Source organism: Haliaeetus albicilla, chromosome 1, assembly GCF_947461875.1.
Source record: "Haliaeetus albicilla chromosome 1, bHalAlb1.1, whole genome shotgun sequence".
In the NCBI taxonomy this organism is placed as follows: Eukaryota; Metazoa; Chordata; class Aves; order Accipitriformes; family Accipitridae; genus Haliaeetus; species Haliaeetus albicilla.
Window position 1 is genome coordinate 59,890,597 of NC_091483.1, and position 16,617 is coordinate 59,907,213.

At 37.8% G+C, this 16,617-nt stretch overlaps 1 protein-coding gene across 11 annotated transcripts in view; it reads right to left on the minus strand.

Annotated features, from left to right (window-relative positions):
• The window catches only part of TBC1D1 (TBC1 domain family member 1), a 119,837-nt gene that overhangs the window by 14,195 nt on the left and 89,025 nt on the right, over positions 1-16,617 (minus strand). For all 11 annotated transcript variants that reach the window (XM_069791906.1, XM_069791960.1, XM_069791935.1 and 8 more), the window contains 3 exons: positions 13,090-13,275; positions 8,365-8,526; positions 5,350-5,508 (listed from right to left, as the gene is read on the minus strand). In XM_069791906.1, coding sequence (XP_069648007.1) covers positions 5,350-5,508; positions 8,365-8,526; positions 13,090-13,275 — 507 coding nt within the window. The remainder of the gene's footprint in view (positions 1-5,349; positions 5,509-8,364; positions 8,527-13,089; positions 13,276-16,617) is intronic.

Below are 16,617 nucleotides of genomic sequence, written 5' to 3' on the forward strand. Positions count from 1 at the left end.
AAACGGGCTGACAGGAACTTCATGAACTTCAACAAAGGGTAGTGCAAAAATCTTGCAGCTAGGGAGGAACAACCCCACGCACCAGTATATGCTGGGGGCCACCCAGCTGAAAAGCAGCTTTGCAGAAAAGGACCTGGTCCTTGCCAAGTTGAACACGAGCCAGAAATGTGCCCGTGCAGCAAAGAAGGCTAATAGTATCCTGGGCTCCATTAGGCGGGCCATTGCCAGCTGTTCGAAGGATGTGATCCTTCCCCTCTACTCAGCACCGGTGAGGCCACACCTGGAGCGCTGTGTCCAGTTCTGGGCTCCCCAGTACAGGAGAGACATGGACATACTCGAGAGAGTCCAGCAAAGGGCCACTAAGATCATGAAGGGACTGGAGCATCTCTCCTATGAAGAAAGACTGAGAGACCTGGGACTCTTCAGCCTGGAGAAGAAAATGCTCAGGGGGATCTCATCAATGTGCACAAATACCCAGTGGGAGGGAATGAAGAAGAGGGAGCCAGGCTCTTCTCAGTGGTGCCACTGGCAGGACAAGGGGTAATGGGCACAAACTGAAATACCGGAAATTTCACCTAACATAAGAAAATAAATCTTTTCTTATTGTAAGGGTGGTCAGACACCAGCACAGGCTGACCAGAGAGGTTGCGGAGTCTCCATCTATGGACATATTCAAAACCTGAGCGAACATGGTCCCGGGCAACCTGCTTTAGATTACCCTGCTTTGAGCAGAGGGGTTGGACTAGATGGTCTCAAGAGCTCCCTTCCAACCTCAACCACTCTGTGATTCCATGAACAGACACATTAAAGGTTTCACTTCTACAGATTTTTTTTCAAAAACTTTTCCAAAAGTAAATATTTTCATTTCTAGGAAAAAAACTCTCCCCCTATCAGATTTCCCCTGTGAAATACCTCAATGGAGAAGAAATTGGAATGCTTCTTTTGTTCTAGTATTAAGTGGAGCTTGTTTTTTGGCCACCCACTTGTTAAATACCACCCCACCCTTTAGCTCCTGGAACGCTGCTGTGCTGTCAGATAATATCAGAGCTCCGGTTTCAAGAAGACAAAGCCCGGGCAGAGTCCTCCTGCCATCTGGTAGCTGCTCTACCTTGTCACATGGGATGCTGGCATTCAGTTCCTGAGCACGTTCCCCCTTGGCCAGGCTGTCACAGAGTTGAACGTTACAGACAAAATATTTCTAACTTCCAAATGAGAAGGAGCTCGTGTTCCTTTGCAAAGGAATCCTCTGTCTGAATGACAGATTATTACAGCATGGTCTAAAGACAGACCTGTACTGCCTCGCTCACACAGCAAGGCTCCTTTCATATAAGTCACGAAGAAAAGTTACAAGCTGACAAGAATAAAAATGCAAGGAAGTTCTAAAAAACAGTAAATGGAGGAGGAGCAGAACTGCTAAACTCACAAGCTCATTTGTTTCCGAGTGCCCTGGTGATGACTTAACTAAGAATTTTATCTTTTACTTAGGAGCAAACAACTCCTGGCCCTGCTGAAAAGAGACTCTAAATGAACTGTGATACCTCAAGAGTGCCAGAATGAGAAAGTACTTATTACTTTATTTTTGAAATGTAATAAAACAAAATATAATTTTCTACTGTGCTCAGCAAATAGTCAGTGATGAGTACAGTGGTTTCCTACACTGAGAGCATCTGGAAGTCAATTTACCCTACCTTAGTGAGAGAAGATATCATTTATTGAACATGACTTTGGTGTTCAGGACCTGAAATCCCCAGTGACTGCAGTGGTTGTGCAGGTGGTGCCACAAAAGGAAACACATAAAAAAGCCTTCAGGGAATTGTGGCTTTGTTCTTGTCCATGTAATGAAATGGCACTGTGACATGTAAACTGGGCGAGGAAAGTGGCTGCTGTACCTTATCTCTGCATCCAGATGCACGCTGCTGTCCTCATTCTCCAGAAGCGCTATTTACAGCTGAAGATGCATCTATTCAACTAAGTGTGAGCAATACTATTACGGCATTGGCTTATACTGTGTTAGCAAGACCTCTCTAGCTTAATTTTGGTAAGTTTTTTTAAATATTATAACCGCATGTTGCAAGAACATAGGTTTTTCACAAGGGAGAAGTGCATGCTTTCAGAAGGATTCTTAAAGATTTAAGAGAAAACTCTTCTGATAGCCTGAAGGTACGCAAGTCAGAACATGCAAATTCCTTCTAGCTGCCTATCCGGTTATGCTCTCTGTTACTGTGCAGCACTACTCTATTTCAATGTGAATCACTAGGAAACTAGGAAGTCTTCAGCTTCCTAGTGTCATGTTACTGAAATAATAGGGCCCAATCCTTCCCTCAGCTAATGAGCTAGCAAATAGCTCCCCAGCAAAAACAACACTTTGCATGAAAACCACCATGAAGTTACCAATTTGCCAACACATGCAGTCATTTGTTTCTACAAGCAGAGCACACAGCTAAGATGAGAAAGTATTCATGTGCAGAACCAGGCAGAAAATATGAACAGCTTGCTGAGCCAGCAAGCCCCAGTCTGCTGTGTGAGCCAACCAAACTCAGACTGACTGTGCTCCCTACTGTCCAGGAGTTGTCCCACCCCTCTCACCTCTGCCGAAGGTGTTCAATTCACTAACTCAGCACAAAACTATTCACCCCTTACTGAGGCACTTCAGTGCAACAGAATCCCGACGTTCATTGCCAGGGGTATCAATACCAGGTATGCTGACTTGATCGATAGGTACTTGCTAGCAAATGATCTCTGGCTGCATATAAATGTCTTTCTCAAAAACAAAAGATGGGTTCTGGCGCTGTGCGATCCAGGTGAATTCCTAGAATTGGTGTGACAAAGTCTGGAGGGAAACAATTTACCTACATTGCAACTGCCTATTCCCAGCTGGCATTAAGGCTGCTTGGAGTGTTACTTTCCCAGTGCTTAATTGAAACCTAACAGGCCTGTCAAGTAGGGGAAAGTGAAGGTGGCATCGACCACCACCCTCCCCACCTCAGCTGACACCAGTTTCTGCAGAAACATGCCTGTTCCACCAGATTCTTGTTTTCTATGCACTGCCTTGATATTTTGACTCACTCTACCAAGCATTGCAAAAAAGGAGAAAATATTCTCATTTACCATATAAAGCTTAGGTCACCATCTAAACTTGACAAATCTTCTCACAGTTCAGTACCTGCTGAAGATAGTCTGCACATTGAGTTATTAAGCAATAGGTGCCCCTGGACAGCTCTGGGTATAGGTGATCAGGCAATTCTTCCATGTGGAAGAAAAGGGGTATAGCCTTTCATTTGTAATGAAAAATACTCAAATACTGTTTGAGTTGTTATAAAGAGCAGAAGTATGATGGGACAACTCTGTACTACTTCTTTGCAGAAAAGACATAAGTGAAAATAATACAATAGGTATTAATCATTCAGATCAAACCAAGTACAGATTTTCCCATAAATTTTTATCATTCTATCACATGACATTTGGTTACTTGCAGTGCATAACTTCCCCTGATGGGAGTTTTTCATGGCAAATTCATTTAATCAAACTTAGTGATTATGGACCTCTCAAATTGCCCCACACAAATCCTCAGACCCAAATCCCACACCCCACAACACAAGTCTGTTTTAAGTTCTGTTATGCTTTGGAAGACATTATTAATTTTTTTCCTTTATTAGGAAAGAGCATAGTCAACACTGCATTAATTGTGGGATTATCCTACACACAAGAGCTGGGATCCTCTTGGCTCCTGGTTTCTCAGAAAATAAACTGACTTAAAATATCCAAGGGAGGAGAAAACAATATCTTAAAATATTATCCACAACTGTATATTCATGAGGATCATCTGTAGATTATCTGTAGAAACTTCCAATTCAGCCACATACCAGTGATGTGTTATAAACTTGCATCAGATGGCTTACATTCAAACACATATACTTTTGCCAGGGTAAAGGTTAGACATGTGAACATCTGACTCAACAATCGCATATATTTGAATAATTAGTGTCACATTAGAATGCTTTAATGACTGCAACAGATTCCACAGAATACTTAACCCAGATAAGGAGCAGCCATGTGCTGCCTGGGGGCAGGACTGGAGAGAAAACAGAACAGCCTTCATGAAGGAAGATGGAGAAGATGCCAAAAAGTACCTCTGTGAGGTCTACGAAACAAATGGCTGACTTGTGAGAGCTTCTGAGATGGAGAGATTGCTCATACTGATACAGACTGTAACAAAACCATCTGGGAGCAGCAGCAAGCAGAGACAGTAACAATGCTTAATACTGATCCACATCTTACAGAGCATACTGATTTTGGTCTTTCTAAATGTTCCTGGGTTTCATTATGGTCTTAGTCTAGCAGTGGCAAGAGTCAATCAACAAAAGACAATCTCACACAAGGGAACTAAAAGTGATAAAGAAAGAGGCCCAGGAAAAGTAAAAGGAAGGGTTAAGAATGGCATAATTTTTTTGAGGTATACAAAGACTGCTATTTTACAATTATCTGAAGCAGTCTCTTCTGCTCCTACCCTCAAACAATCATTTCATTCCATTTAGATTTCCCTTTCTCATGTTTCCTTCTAATATTAGAAAAAACTTTTTCAGCTTTGAACAATAAAAGTGAGGGAAAATGGAAAACTTGACTCAATAAGAGCAAAAGCCTGCCTGAAGCCCACCTACCAGTCACTTCAAATCTAAGAGCCTTGGTTCCTAACCTCTCTCTGCTAAACTCAATGGACTATAGTATATGCACCTCCACAGACCAATTCATGGTCCCTAAATCAGGAGGCAGCTACTGCTTAAAATTAGGCAGCGTGAATAACCTTCCTTAAAAAGAGCCTTTTTAAAAAGTATTATTAAAAAGACCTTTTTTCATAATTGTTTTAATGCAAGTAAAAATACCAACTGCTAGCAGCTATCCATTAAAAAAAAGAAAAAAAAGCAAAGAGCAAAACTTATGCATTATTTCAAGTAGAAGTGTTTAACGGAGACAGCAAACACTGGACATCAGGAATGAATAGCACATGATTCAACAGTCTGCACTTAAATATTGACTTCCTTTCTTGACAATTTGTATTCCATGTGCCTGTGGAGTTCACTGTCAGTATCTGAAATACAGATGCGTTACAGTTACATCTAGCAACCTCTTATTACCACAAGTTTCAAAGGATCTCTGTGCTTGAACTGCAGATTTTGCATTTTCCTAATGGTGTCAAGTAATAGTTCTCACTTATACCAGATTAACAGCAGTTCTTACCAACAACCTATTATTAAATGGTGAGAGGCTTTTTGTGTGTTACCCTCTTTTATTTAATTCTCTTCCAGAGATCATAAACCCCTTATTTTAATTTCAGACCACTACTGTACTTACCTAGGTCAATAAGTATTGCATGTTGTTGAGAAGTTAGTTGTTTTAGGAGTTCTTTATAAGGTGTGTCCTTTGGTGGTTGTTTACTCGGAAACTGGTGTTTAAGGTGGTATTGCTCTGCTAGAAACTTCCAGATCTCCCCACGGTGGTGACGTGGTACTCCTGAGAGAAGAAAGTCATTAAAACAGTAATTTGTACTCATACTGAGGGTTCAGCTATAGTTGAGTTAACAGGATTGAGGAACTGAAGATCTGTATCTGCTAGATATGCAAGCAGATCCCTATCTGCTAGATCTGTATCTGCTATCTCCAGTAGACCATAGAAGCAGATCAAACTACAGTGCTTATACTTCCTCAACCAATGAAAGACATCAGCATCTTAACAGGAGAGATTTAAGTTAGAAACAGGGTGAGCTGTCTAAGTCTAAGGTTACTGCTTACATCCAGTCTCAGAAGTACCAGAAGAGGCAGCAAAAATTGCAATACTTGCCTCTGAAAAGTTATATGCTGTCCTGGTTTCAGCTGGGATAGAGTTAATTTTCTTAAACCATGGCATATGCTTATATCCCATTTTTCCATGTAAAGTACACAATAAAGCACTGCAATGGAACTAATTAACATTTTTCATTAATATAGCACTGACACTGTTGTTAAGAGTAAGTTTTAGGAAGGTAGGATACACACATACCAAAAGTATAAACAAGAACAAATGAGATGTGATCTAGAGACTACAACAGAAGGCACATAATCAGAAAGCAAGTTTTGTATTTCTAGTTTTGCTATTGGTTTGCTGAATGACTGGTACACATAAAAATGTTCTAAAGCTTGAATTTCTTTCTTTATAAAAAAGGACGATACTACTTAACTATTTCACATAGGTAATGGTAGCCTTCATTAGTATCTACACACAAAGCTCTCAAAGTAACAGAAAGGTTATTGTTACACGCATACTTTATTCAGCACAAGACTGGCACTATTAAATCATCTACACAAGAAATCAATACACTATTCTTTGCGAAAGTATTCCGTCTAATCCATGATGTATTGGAATCATATATTACAGTTTGAAGTAACTTACGGCTTAAAGTTTTTTGGACTGCTTTTTTTGTTTTGGTACGTATGTAACATATGGATGACAACAACAATTGGAGAAATCAAAATTGACTCAAGCATACAACTTACATGGAAAGATAACAAAACATATTAAAGCAATTTCACTCCCTTCTCTCATCTAAGCACAAAAGGATATGAATTTATCTCTGCAATACTCATTTTTATTACACTATCATAATCCAGAGACAATTGCTTGAAAATGAAATGCTAGTAGAAATGTATAATATTTGAATCCACATCCCAAGGGTATTTAGAGAACATTTCTGTAAATTACTTTAGGGAACTTAAACCCAATTATCAAAAAGTCTCCAACACGAAATAGTGAGGGAAAGTGCTGTTTCAGACACTGAATGAGCCAGGTTCTCTTTTTCAGATACACATCCAAAATCTCTTTAGCTTCAGTAAGGTTGAATGTGTCACATAGGGTAGCACTGGCTTAACAGTGCACATTTACAGCTGCAAAACTACAAATTAACTAAAATTCCCTTTAAGGAAGTAGTCAGATATTAAATTTATCTCTGTATGCTGCATCGTACATGTAAAATAAAGTATTCAGTTTACTACTTCCTAAATGAAAGATGCACTATATTTAAACATGTACTACAGTGTACATTATAGGTCAACACTATATGTTTGTTATCCTAATTTAAGCCCCATGCTTATTGAAACCTGCATTTCTTACCTGTTTGCCTTGCTAACTCAAGTTATTTTTAATGGTTTTGGTCTAAACTAGAACTTGCTAAACTCAATTTAAATGCATATGTATGAAATTTGACATCACTCTAAGAACTCTGACACAACTTAGGTCTAGAGAGCAGAGCATAATAATAGCATCAAGAGCTAGGGTTAATTTCCCCTTCTACTGGCTATTTGCACGTGCTTTTTATTAGCAATCCACTAAGCAGGGCTTTATTTACTTATTTTGCATCACTCCAAGTTTTTTAAGTTTTATTTTGAACTCCAACAGAGGCCAGCATCACTGGACTATCAAGCAAACCAAGTTTTTCTCATGCTCAAATACTGACTGGACAGAGCCCTTTACCTACATGAATGGAAGGAAACCCGTGATAATGAGCTTTCTTTACTCTGCAGAGATTTGTGCTTGGGGCATTTGATATTGTTAGGAATCTACACTTACCTAGTCATCTTAAATGGACAATTTGGTTTAACTTGCTTGAATATTTGCATATAGGCAGGTGCAATAGAACTATAAAAACCTCCTTGGAGTAGCCATCTTCACCATCAGCTACATAGAGCACTCAGCGTAAGGCCTTTGGGTCCAACCATGGCACAAATAACATTGAGTAATAACCCAATTTCTTAGAATATTTATAAAACAACCTTAGGTTATATTACTTCTGATGCAGTGGAGAGAGGGGCTGGTTGCTCAGCCTGCAGTTGTGAGGAAGACTGTAAGTGGTGTTTGCAGGTACAATGTGTTGTTGAACTCAAAAAATAAAAGGCAGTTCTACAGAGATATCCATGGATACTGTTTGTATACACACATACTACCCAGGCTGGAACAGCGAATTTCCAGATAATAGTGCAGACAGTTTCTTCAGTTATTTACACAGTCATTTCTTTGGCATTATCCAGGCTTTTTTCTTTAATTATAACTTTGAATTTATAAAATCAGATTGCAACAATTGTAATGCATTGAAGTACCGTACAGCTCTCCTGTAGGGACAAATGTTATTAAAAAATGAATACCAAGTACCGCTGAAAGGGACTGTTAATTCCATACACAACCATGAAGATACTGAACATTGTTACTTGTTTAGTCAGCAACCTGAGGAACAGCTCTAGTGAGAATCTGGTTATAAGGAGTGCTTAAGAAGTCACCCTATTCCTTATCTAATACAATTTACATGCATTTCAACAACTCAAAATAACAAACTGTGCTTACCTTGCCCAACAGCAGAATGTATTTTTTCCACATCAAATTTAATCTTTGACCTTCCAGGTGTACTCAACATTTTTTCCCAAATCAAAGTTACATCTTTCAAGCATGGTGTGATTTCTTCATAGTCAAGTTTCAGACGTCTGTTCTGCAAATTGTTTTCTGAAGCTAGAAAGTGGTATCATGAATGCGCCAGTTAATATTGTTTATTCTTTGTAAAACGGATTAATAGAACTTAGAACTTCATCATGCAACCCACCTAAAATTAAACCTTATTAATTCTGAAATATTACATATCTAAATTTTTGTGATTGTGGGGTGTTTTGGTTTTGTTTGGTTGTTGGTTTTGTGGTTTTTTTTAAGATATTATATGTAATATTAACTGTGTTTGGCCTGTTAAATTAAGTTCCTTACAGGTGATGACTAATGAAAAAAACCACAACATTTTCCTAACAGCTCTGAAAAACAATTAGTACAGCAGACCCACACCAAATAAAACCACAAACCCAATACAGTAATCTATTTCTTATGCATACAGCTCCATAATAATAATAATAATAATAATAATAATGATGACAAAGTAAAAAAATTAAAGGTGAACATTCACATGTCCATTTTTATATACTACATAAAAAGGGAAGTTCAAGTATAGAAAACTTCAGAACCTTGAACACAAATAAGACTATAAACACTATATATACATGAGGCTCTCAAAGACTCCACTGAAGATATCAGAACAAGGGTCAATGCAATGCATAACTCAGTCTTAAGTAAGACATTTTAGACCATCAGAACTCCTGGAGCAGAGGCGCATTCTAGTACTGGTGATCTTCTCAGATTATAATTTATAAGAATATTGCACCGTATCTTCATGTGTTATCTATAACGGATTAAAAAAAATTAATCAATAGCTGGGAAAGCATCAAAGAACCATGGCAAAAATTAAAATGAATTCTGTAGCCGAGTGTTAATTCCGAAGTTTAGAAGCGGAGTGAGAATTTCAAGGGACTCCTGGCAAAGCTTTTAAGTTTTGTTTCTGCAGGGGCATTTTAGTACTAGAATGTACCTGGAAAAAAGGGTTTATTAATGGCATTCATGTAAACTAAATAACAAAGCACCTTTTGGGACAGTGGATGAATTTGTGCAGTTCGCAAGACTGAAAAAACAGAAGAGGTCTTTCAGCTCAGATAGAGAAAAAAGGTGTAGTACAGATGAGATAGAGAAACGTCAGACATCTATTCCTAAAAGCCATGAAATGCTGAAAGAAAATGCTATAAGGAAACTGAGATGAAGCTACAAATGGAGCACTAAGGAGTGACAAACTGTGGTAAGTCTATGGAGAATTTAACAACATGGATATTTGGGCTGTAATGTGGCTGAGTACTCAACACACCTAGTTCCATGACAAGAGCCCTGGGATATGGTCAGCAGCTCTCTACTTGCAAAAATGAGCAGAGCACAGGTTCAAAAGACATAAAGGACTGAAAATGTTCTATAGTATTAAACAAAAATTTAAAAATACTTCTCAATAACACCCACTGAGCAAATTACAAATAACATGATTTGGAACCGTGTTTATGAAATAGTGTATCATGAAGTAACCATGGTTTTTAATTAAGTTGCCATGATGTATTCACAGTACTTGATTGTTGTGATGATGCGTTACTGTAATGCTAACAAGATACTCTCATTTTGAGGACATTCTGCCACACATCATAAGCCTACTGCTAGTTTTAATGATTTCACAGTATGAACTCACAAAATCACACTCCTATGCATTACAGTCTTGAGACAATCTATGTTAAAATGATGTTATCTTTTGTTAGTTTAACTCTCCATTGTTTGTATGTTCAACTTGTTTATATAAATTTACTAAATCATTAAAAATCACTTGAAATTTACATGGCCCACAATGGCACTAAAATAGCCAACACACTAAGCTCATCTTGTTCTGAGATCTGTATCTGCAATTAAGGTTTATTAGATTATCAAATTCTAAAAGTCGCAAAGGGTTAGCTTGTCCTGTACTCCCACTGGCTAAAACAAGATTCTAGATTTAAAACATGGAAAAAGAAAAGAACTGTTTATATTTGGGAAGGGTCCACCTTACTTCCTTATCCTGTAGTTGCTTTCACATGTTAATGATTTCATTCAGTCAGGTTATTCATGTGAGTTATGATGTTATCTAAATGTTTGCAAGATCTGGACCTCATAGTTTTTATTTTTGACATTTTCTAATTTAGTTTTTGACTTTTCACTTCAAAGTAGTGTATTTCATTTTAAAACATTATTTTGGCTGACATGTACTGACACATGCTTTACCCATCCTGATACAGACACCTGTAGCTTAATTTTACTCCTTAGGGTTTTTTTATTCTTGGTTTCTTGTTGCTTTTGATTTTTCCCTGTAGATTATATTCAGTGTTTAACCATAGATCCATGTAAATACAAGCACTGACTTGTGTGTCCACACTGAAAATGATTGTGTATCTAAATTCTTTGTCAACTTCTTCACATTTTCTTCAGGTCAAATACAACATATTTATATATTAGAATATTAAAAAAAATCCTTAAAACACAGGTAGCATTGTATGGACATAACGTATAAATGGCATTTAAGTTTCAGCTTGTATGAAAACAAACTCAGAGAAATCTTTCAATGTTCCGCCTTTTGCAAACAAGAGTTTTCTGGTGCTTGGCAACTTTCCAGTCTTTTCAGACTTTTCTGCTTTATTCAATTTTCTTATGCCATGTGCAAAAATGTGACAGTGGGAATGACATGTAAGGACTGAGGAGAGAAAATGTCTTTATCAACAAGCTTAGATACTGACACTACCCAATTCCCAATATCACACTTAAGCATTATCAGTAAAGATGCAACATACTGTACATTTAATATTTTGTTCAGTATTACACAGTAGTACTCTGAGAATTATTACTGCATGTAAAATATTTGGTTTTGCTTCCCAAAGCATCAGAACATGTGGCATTACATTACAAAGCTGTGCTCACTGCAGCATAGTCATCTGTTTTTTTCAAGTATTGTCTCACCATCTGAGCTCTTAATGCAGCAGCTACCTAGGACAACTTCCTTACTCCATGGTGCATACTGCACAGCCTGGATCTTCAATCATGCCAACACCCGTCTCATTCATTCAATAACTAGCTTTAGACATGCTCATCTTAGTGAATTTGTGACGGTTTTGCAATTGTTTCTTTTGGGCAGACAAAATTGGAGCATCTGATTAAACTTGTTAAAATTTTTATGGATATTAATGTCCTGCAGTTGCCAAAAACTTGACTGCAGGCTGTAGATTCCGATAACTTGAATACAAGAGGATTTGAAAAAAAAAATCAGGAATATAAATATACAAAACAGAGAAAATTGATTTCTAAATGCTAGGTTCCATAAAAATTCCAAGTTACAGAATGACTTGATAGAAGCTTATTTATGACAGCACTGCTCTAAGCTGAAGGGATTGTATAAATCATTGCTCTCAGTACCTCTTTCTCCAGGTCTTGGCCCCTTAGCCAAGGGAATTGTATACCTGGTATCCACTGCTGTATTTTATTTTACTGGATTAGCAAGTACATTCACTGGGAACACGCCTGTCACCTGTAGGGTTCTTATGAAATTCAGGTATCAGGTGTTCTTCAGATATCAGGGTTGAAATAGGAGAGCTGTACTACTAGGAGCAAATAGCCTACAGGTGGACTAAGTGTTCTGGGAGGCCATATACAACATCTCAGAGAGATGTCTTCTCCTTCTAGTCAGGAGTCTTAGCCCAAGTTTAAAGAAGGATTTCATGATTGGTATACTGACCTTTCCACATGGCTGGGCCCTTTCTCTACACAGTTCTTCTTCCTGGAAGACAATCCTTCCTCAAGTTTACACAAAGGCAAAGAAGAATTGCTTATTTTCATGCCAGGTACCTCACCTCTTGAGGATCCAGGTGCCTGCTCCCTTCCTGAACATCTAAAATCATCCAGATAAACATTTCTGTCCTCATCATTCATCTCTTCAAAGGAACAGCTCTCAAGGGCAATCACTTGTGATTCTGTATGCAGCTGCCACAATATAATGTGTATTCTTAATCAGCTGCATTTTATATGTAAAAATTGCCACCAGAACGGATTTGTTGCAGCTATGCATTCATCCACAAAAAAATTTTGGTTAAGAACAAATGCAAATTCCAGTTTCTCCAGCTCCTTCTCATCACCCTTCTGACTGATCTAAGTCATTATTACTCTATACAAACCTTGCTTGCACAGTGTGTGTGCTACTGCAGACACCCATAGTTTCAACTCCACAACCAGCACCTAAAGAACTTCAATTCAACTTCAAGACTGGCTAAACAGGACGTTGCTATGACCAATACATAGACAATGACCTATGGATGCGAATGTAGAAGAGAATTCAGTTCATGATAGTGATTGTGCTTAATTCCTTGTCAGAGCTTCTAGACAGCAGACTAAAAAACCCCAGACATGGTAAAACTAAAAGAGTACCAATTAAGATCAAGCCAACAAGTAATAAGGTGAAGTGATAAAAAAATAAGTCTAACTTGTCACCTACACTAATGAGAGCTGAGGGAGATGCTGCTAAACTGATTTACCTGTATGTTCCTAAAATGTTTCATTAAGGCTTGTTCCAAACCACTGCCAAGGCCACAGAGCAAGCCAAAGAGTGAACTTGTATTGCAGTAGGGTGTAATCAAGAACTTCACCAACCTTGTAACTTCTGGTTTTCCTTCTCCATTCTGAGGAGCAGTATCTGCTGAATAATGGCTTTTTTCCACAACTCGCGAAGCTCACGGGGTGTTCGTTTCCTTTCTTCTTTCAGTGGCCCAAAAGGGCCATCTTCACACACTGGTTCCAGTGGGGATCTGGGTGGAAGTTCTCCCAATTCGGGGTAATCTTTAAAAGAGAGAAGCTGTTGTGAACTACTTAACATTTCATGAATAGGCGAGTGAAGGGACACATTTTGAAAGCTTGCAAATATATACATACATATCTACACACGCACACATATACACACATATATAGGAGGTAATACCAAGCAAGGTTTCCCAAATGACAGTTTCAAGCAGATTTACAAGCTGCTTCTGCGTAAGAATCATGTGGGCCAAAGCCTGGAACTTTTTTTTTTCTATAACCTGGTAAAAACATTGTACCGTACACCAAGACCATGGCTTGCTAATTACAGCTTTACAACGACAGAACTAAAAGGCAAAGGCAAGTTTGAGAAATTGCAAAAAATACAACCTACAGCTGAAACCTGGCATTATTCAAATAGCAGATCAAATCAAATATAGCACCCACATAATTTAAAGAATAATCTCTAAACTGTGTTTAACAAAGAAAACACACACCCTTAGCTGCACAAACACAACACCCCCTAAGGCCATACAATGGGATTATTACCAGTTCTTAAAGTAAACATGCAGAAAGGAGACAGGCACCTAAGACGTGTTTGCTCTCACTTCTAATTTTTAACCATACCATAACCTTCTGCACTTTTTCTTTTAGCTTTAGCTAGTCTAACACAAAATGTATCTTTTTGTCAAGCATGCAAGGTAATTCTAAGAAGACTGAAAACACTAAAAAAAATAAGGGAAAATTACAAAAAGTCTCAGGCAAATTGAAAAATCTTTTCTTTTTGGACAAAGGGTAAACAGCATTGTTTTTAATCAAGTTCTCAACATAAGAAGCATAAGTTTCTACACTTTGTTTTCTTAACCCCTGCTATAGTATCACTTAATTTTGTTGTTTTATACAGCTGCTTTGACGACTCAGTAGTCTTTGATATAACCTGTACCTAGAAGACAAATTACTCAATTCACCACCTTTAAAATGAACGGTCAAAACCACCCATCTCTTCCTACCAAATCCCAAATGGAAAGCCATCGCAACAGCACTTCTTCTGCCAAACAGAATGGCTGTGAATTGTCTCCCCGAGGACAAGCTGACCAGTTATACATGCAAGAAAATGCTTTAAAATCAGTGCAACAAAAACCATTCCCAGGACTCTCCAGCCAAGGAGAAGTACATCTGTGCATGCTATTTCAAATAGCTCCTGGAGAAGAGGCATTCCTGAAACAATTATTCTGAAGGTAGCTCAGTGGTCCATTTCTTTATCATTGCCTAGCATAGTGATAAGGATTTTGAATTAAACACACACATTTCATCTCTAAAAACTAACAAAATATGCAGGTTTTCACCCCTTCAAATTCTGCTCAGAATGCTACCATATATTGACTCACACGGTTCATATGCAGCTATTCTTTTCTTGTTTGTTCAAAGGCACTCACACAACTGAGCTCAGATGACTAAGTAAGAATGGAAACGTTCACAGCTGTTGGCTTCTGCTTTTCTAAGTTTTGCCACTGTCAATCTTTTCCTCTCAAGGAGTCAGAGACAAATAGGGTGCGTCCAAATACCACCTGTTTCCTTATACAACATTTATTTGCTTGTTATCACAGTTAAATTCAAGGGCTAAAATATACATATAAGAATAAATGCAACATTTTCAGCTAGCAGAACAAATTAAACCTTTACAAATTTGCACTCTGGATATAAGTGTGGATAGCCACACTTCAGGTATCTACAGCATTTCAGAGAACAACAAACTTCATGGGAATGAGAATTAGGCAAAGGACAAAAATTCAACACTTCAATGGCAATCACAATTTGTTACAAAGAGAAGTAGGAAACCCTGACAGATGCATTCAGAAATAGAGCTGGTTATGAAAAACATCAATACAATGAAGAAATATTATATCCCTTAAAAGAAACTGGGAAACATTAATTTAATCTTTTTCTTTACAGGTACATGGAAAGACTTCTGTGGGCTAAGATCTGCCATTATAAAAGAGGTTAGGTAAATGTCACCAGGTGGAGAAGAAACACACACTTGATAATTCTCAACTTCGTTGACAATGAAAGGAAGATTATTTTGATTTGATTGTTGTTTCTGATGCACATACTATACTGTCAACAGTGTTCTGTACATTTTTTATGTAGAGTGACTACATACAGTAGCTTTCATCCCAATTTTTCTTAGTGCATATTAAGACAACTTTATAAGGGAAATGCTCTTAAGGATAATGCTGGTAGAACTAACTTAATTTGCTTGAATAAAATAATAAACTTAAAAAAAATAAAAAACCCATCTTCAAGGAAAGTTGTTAATTTCCTCTAAGGCTGCATTACATGCACAAAACAACACCACCATAAGAAAGAGGAATTAATGAAAACAGTCACCAAACATCAATGCAAAAAGTAAAAGTGATACAGATAGGAACACCCACATCTACTGTACGCTATCTGTAGTCTATTCACTTCTTGTTACATTCTCATAGCATCCAATATAGAATGCACACACATCTTGGGGGAAACAAATCTCTTCTCACCCTACACATCCTCTCAGTGGTTTATGAATCTCTTTTAGAGTCAGGTATGTATTCTGGTTTTAGATATTTATATATGCACATATGTGTTAGAAAATACCAGACTATCTACAGGGATGGTTTATGGTTACCTACTTGCCCCAGAAAACAGGCTGGCAAAACACATGCAAGGAAATGGATTAAACACATTGCATTCCTAAAGCAAGAATGAACATATCCAATGCCTAGAATCTTCCTGTCTTTACCATATACATTCTACTTTCTCAGTGCAAATTTTGTGGATTGGTCTTCAAGTACCAACTTAACAAAAGATCACCTTCTAATTTATTGGAAATGTTACTCCCTTATCATTCTCCAGTGATCAAACTGTGGCAACACCTGAACGACTGCAAAGCATTAATTACTCAAGACCATGGTCCTGCTTCCATTTAGGCTGAAAATCTCTTGTCTATTACTAACCCAGTAAGATCAGTATATACTAAAAGAAATTTAACTCACAATGCTTAAGGCTATAAAAGAAAACAGAAAGGTTACAAAATTTTATAGGCTGAACAATTATGATTATCAACCCTACCTCTTAATTCCTCTGTGGAAGAGTCCTAGGCTTGATTTTGCCTTCCAAATTGGTGCTCCTTTTCTATCTTTTCTTTTTTCTTTCTTTCTTTCTTCCTTTCTTCTTATCACTTGTGGACATTTAACAGAAAGTCTAAAGTCTAGTCTGATAAAGCGCAACACATTCACAACCGGCCTTCCCTCCCACCTCCATGCTGGCATGTGGCAGGATGTATAAAAACCAAAATGAACCTGTTTAACTGCTCAGGTGGCCTGTCTAAAGTTTGCAGAGTTGCAT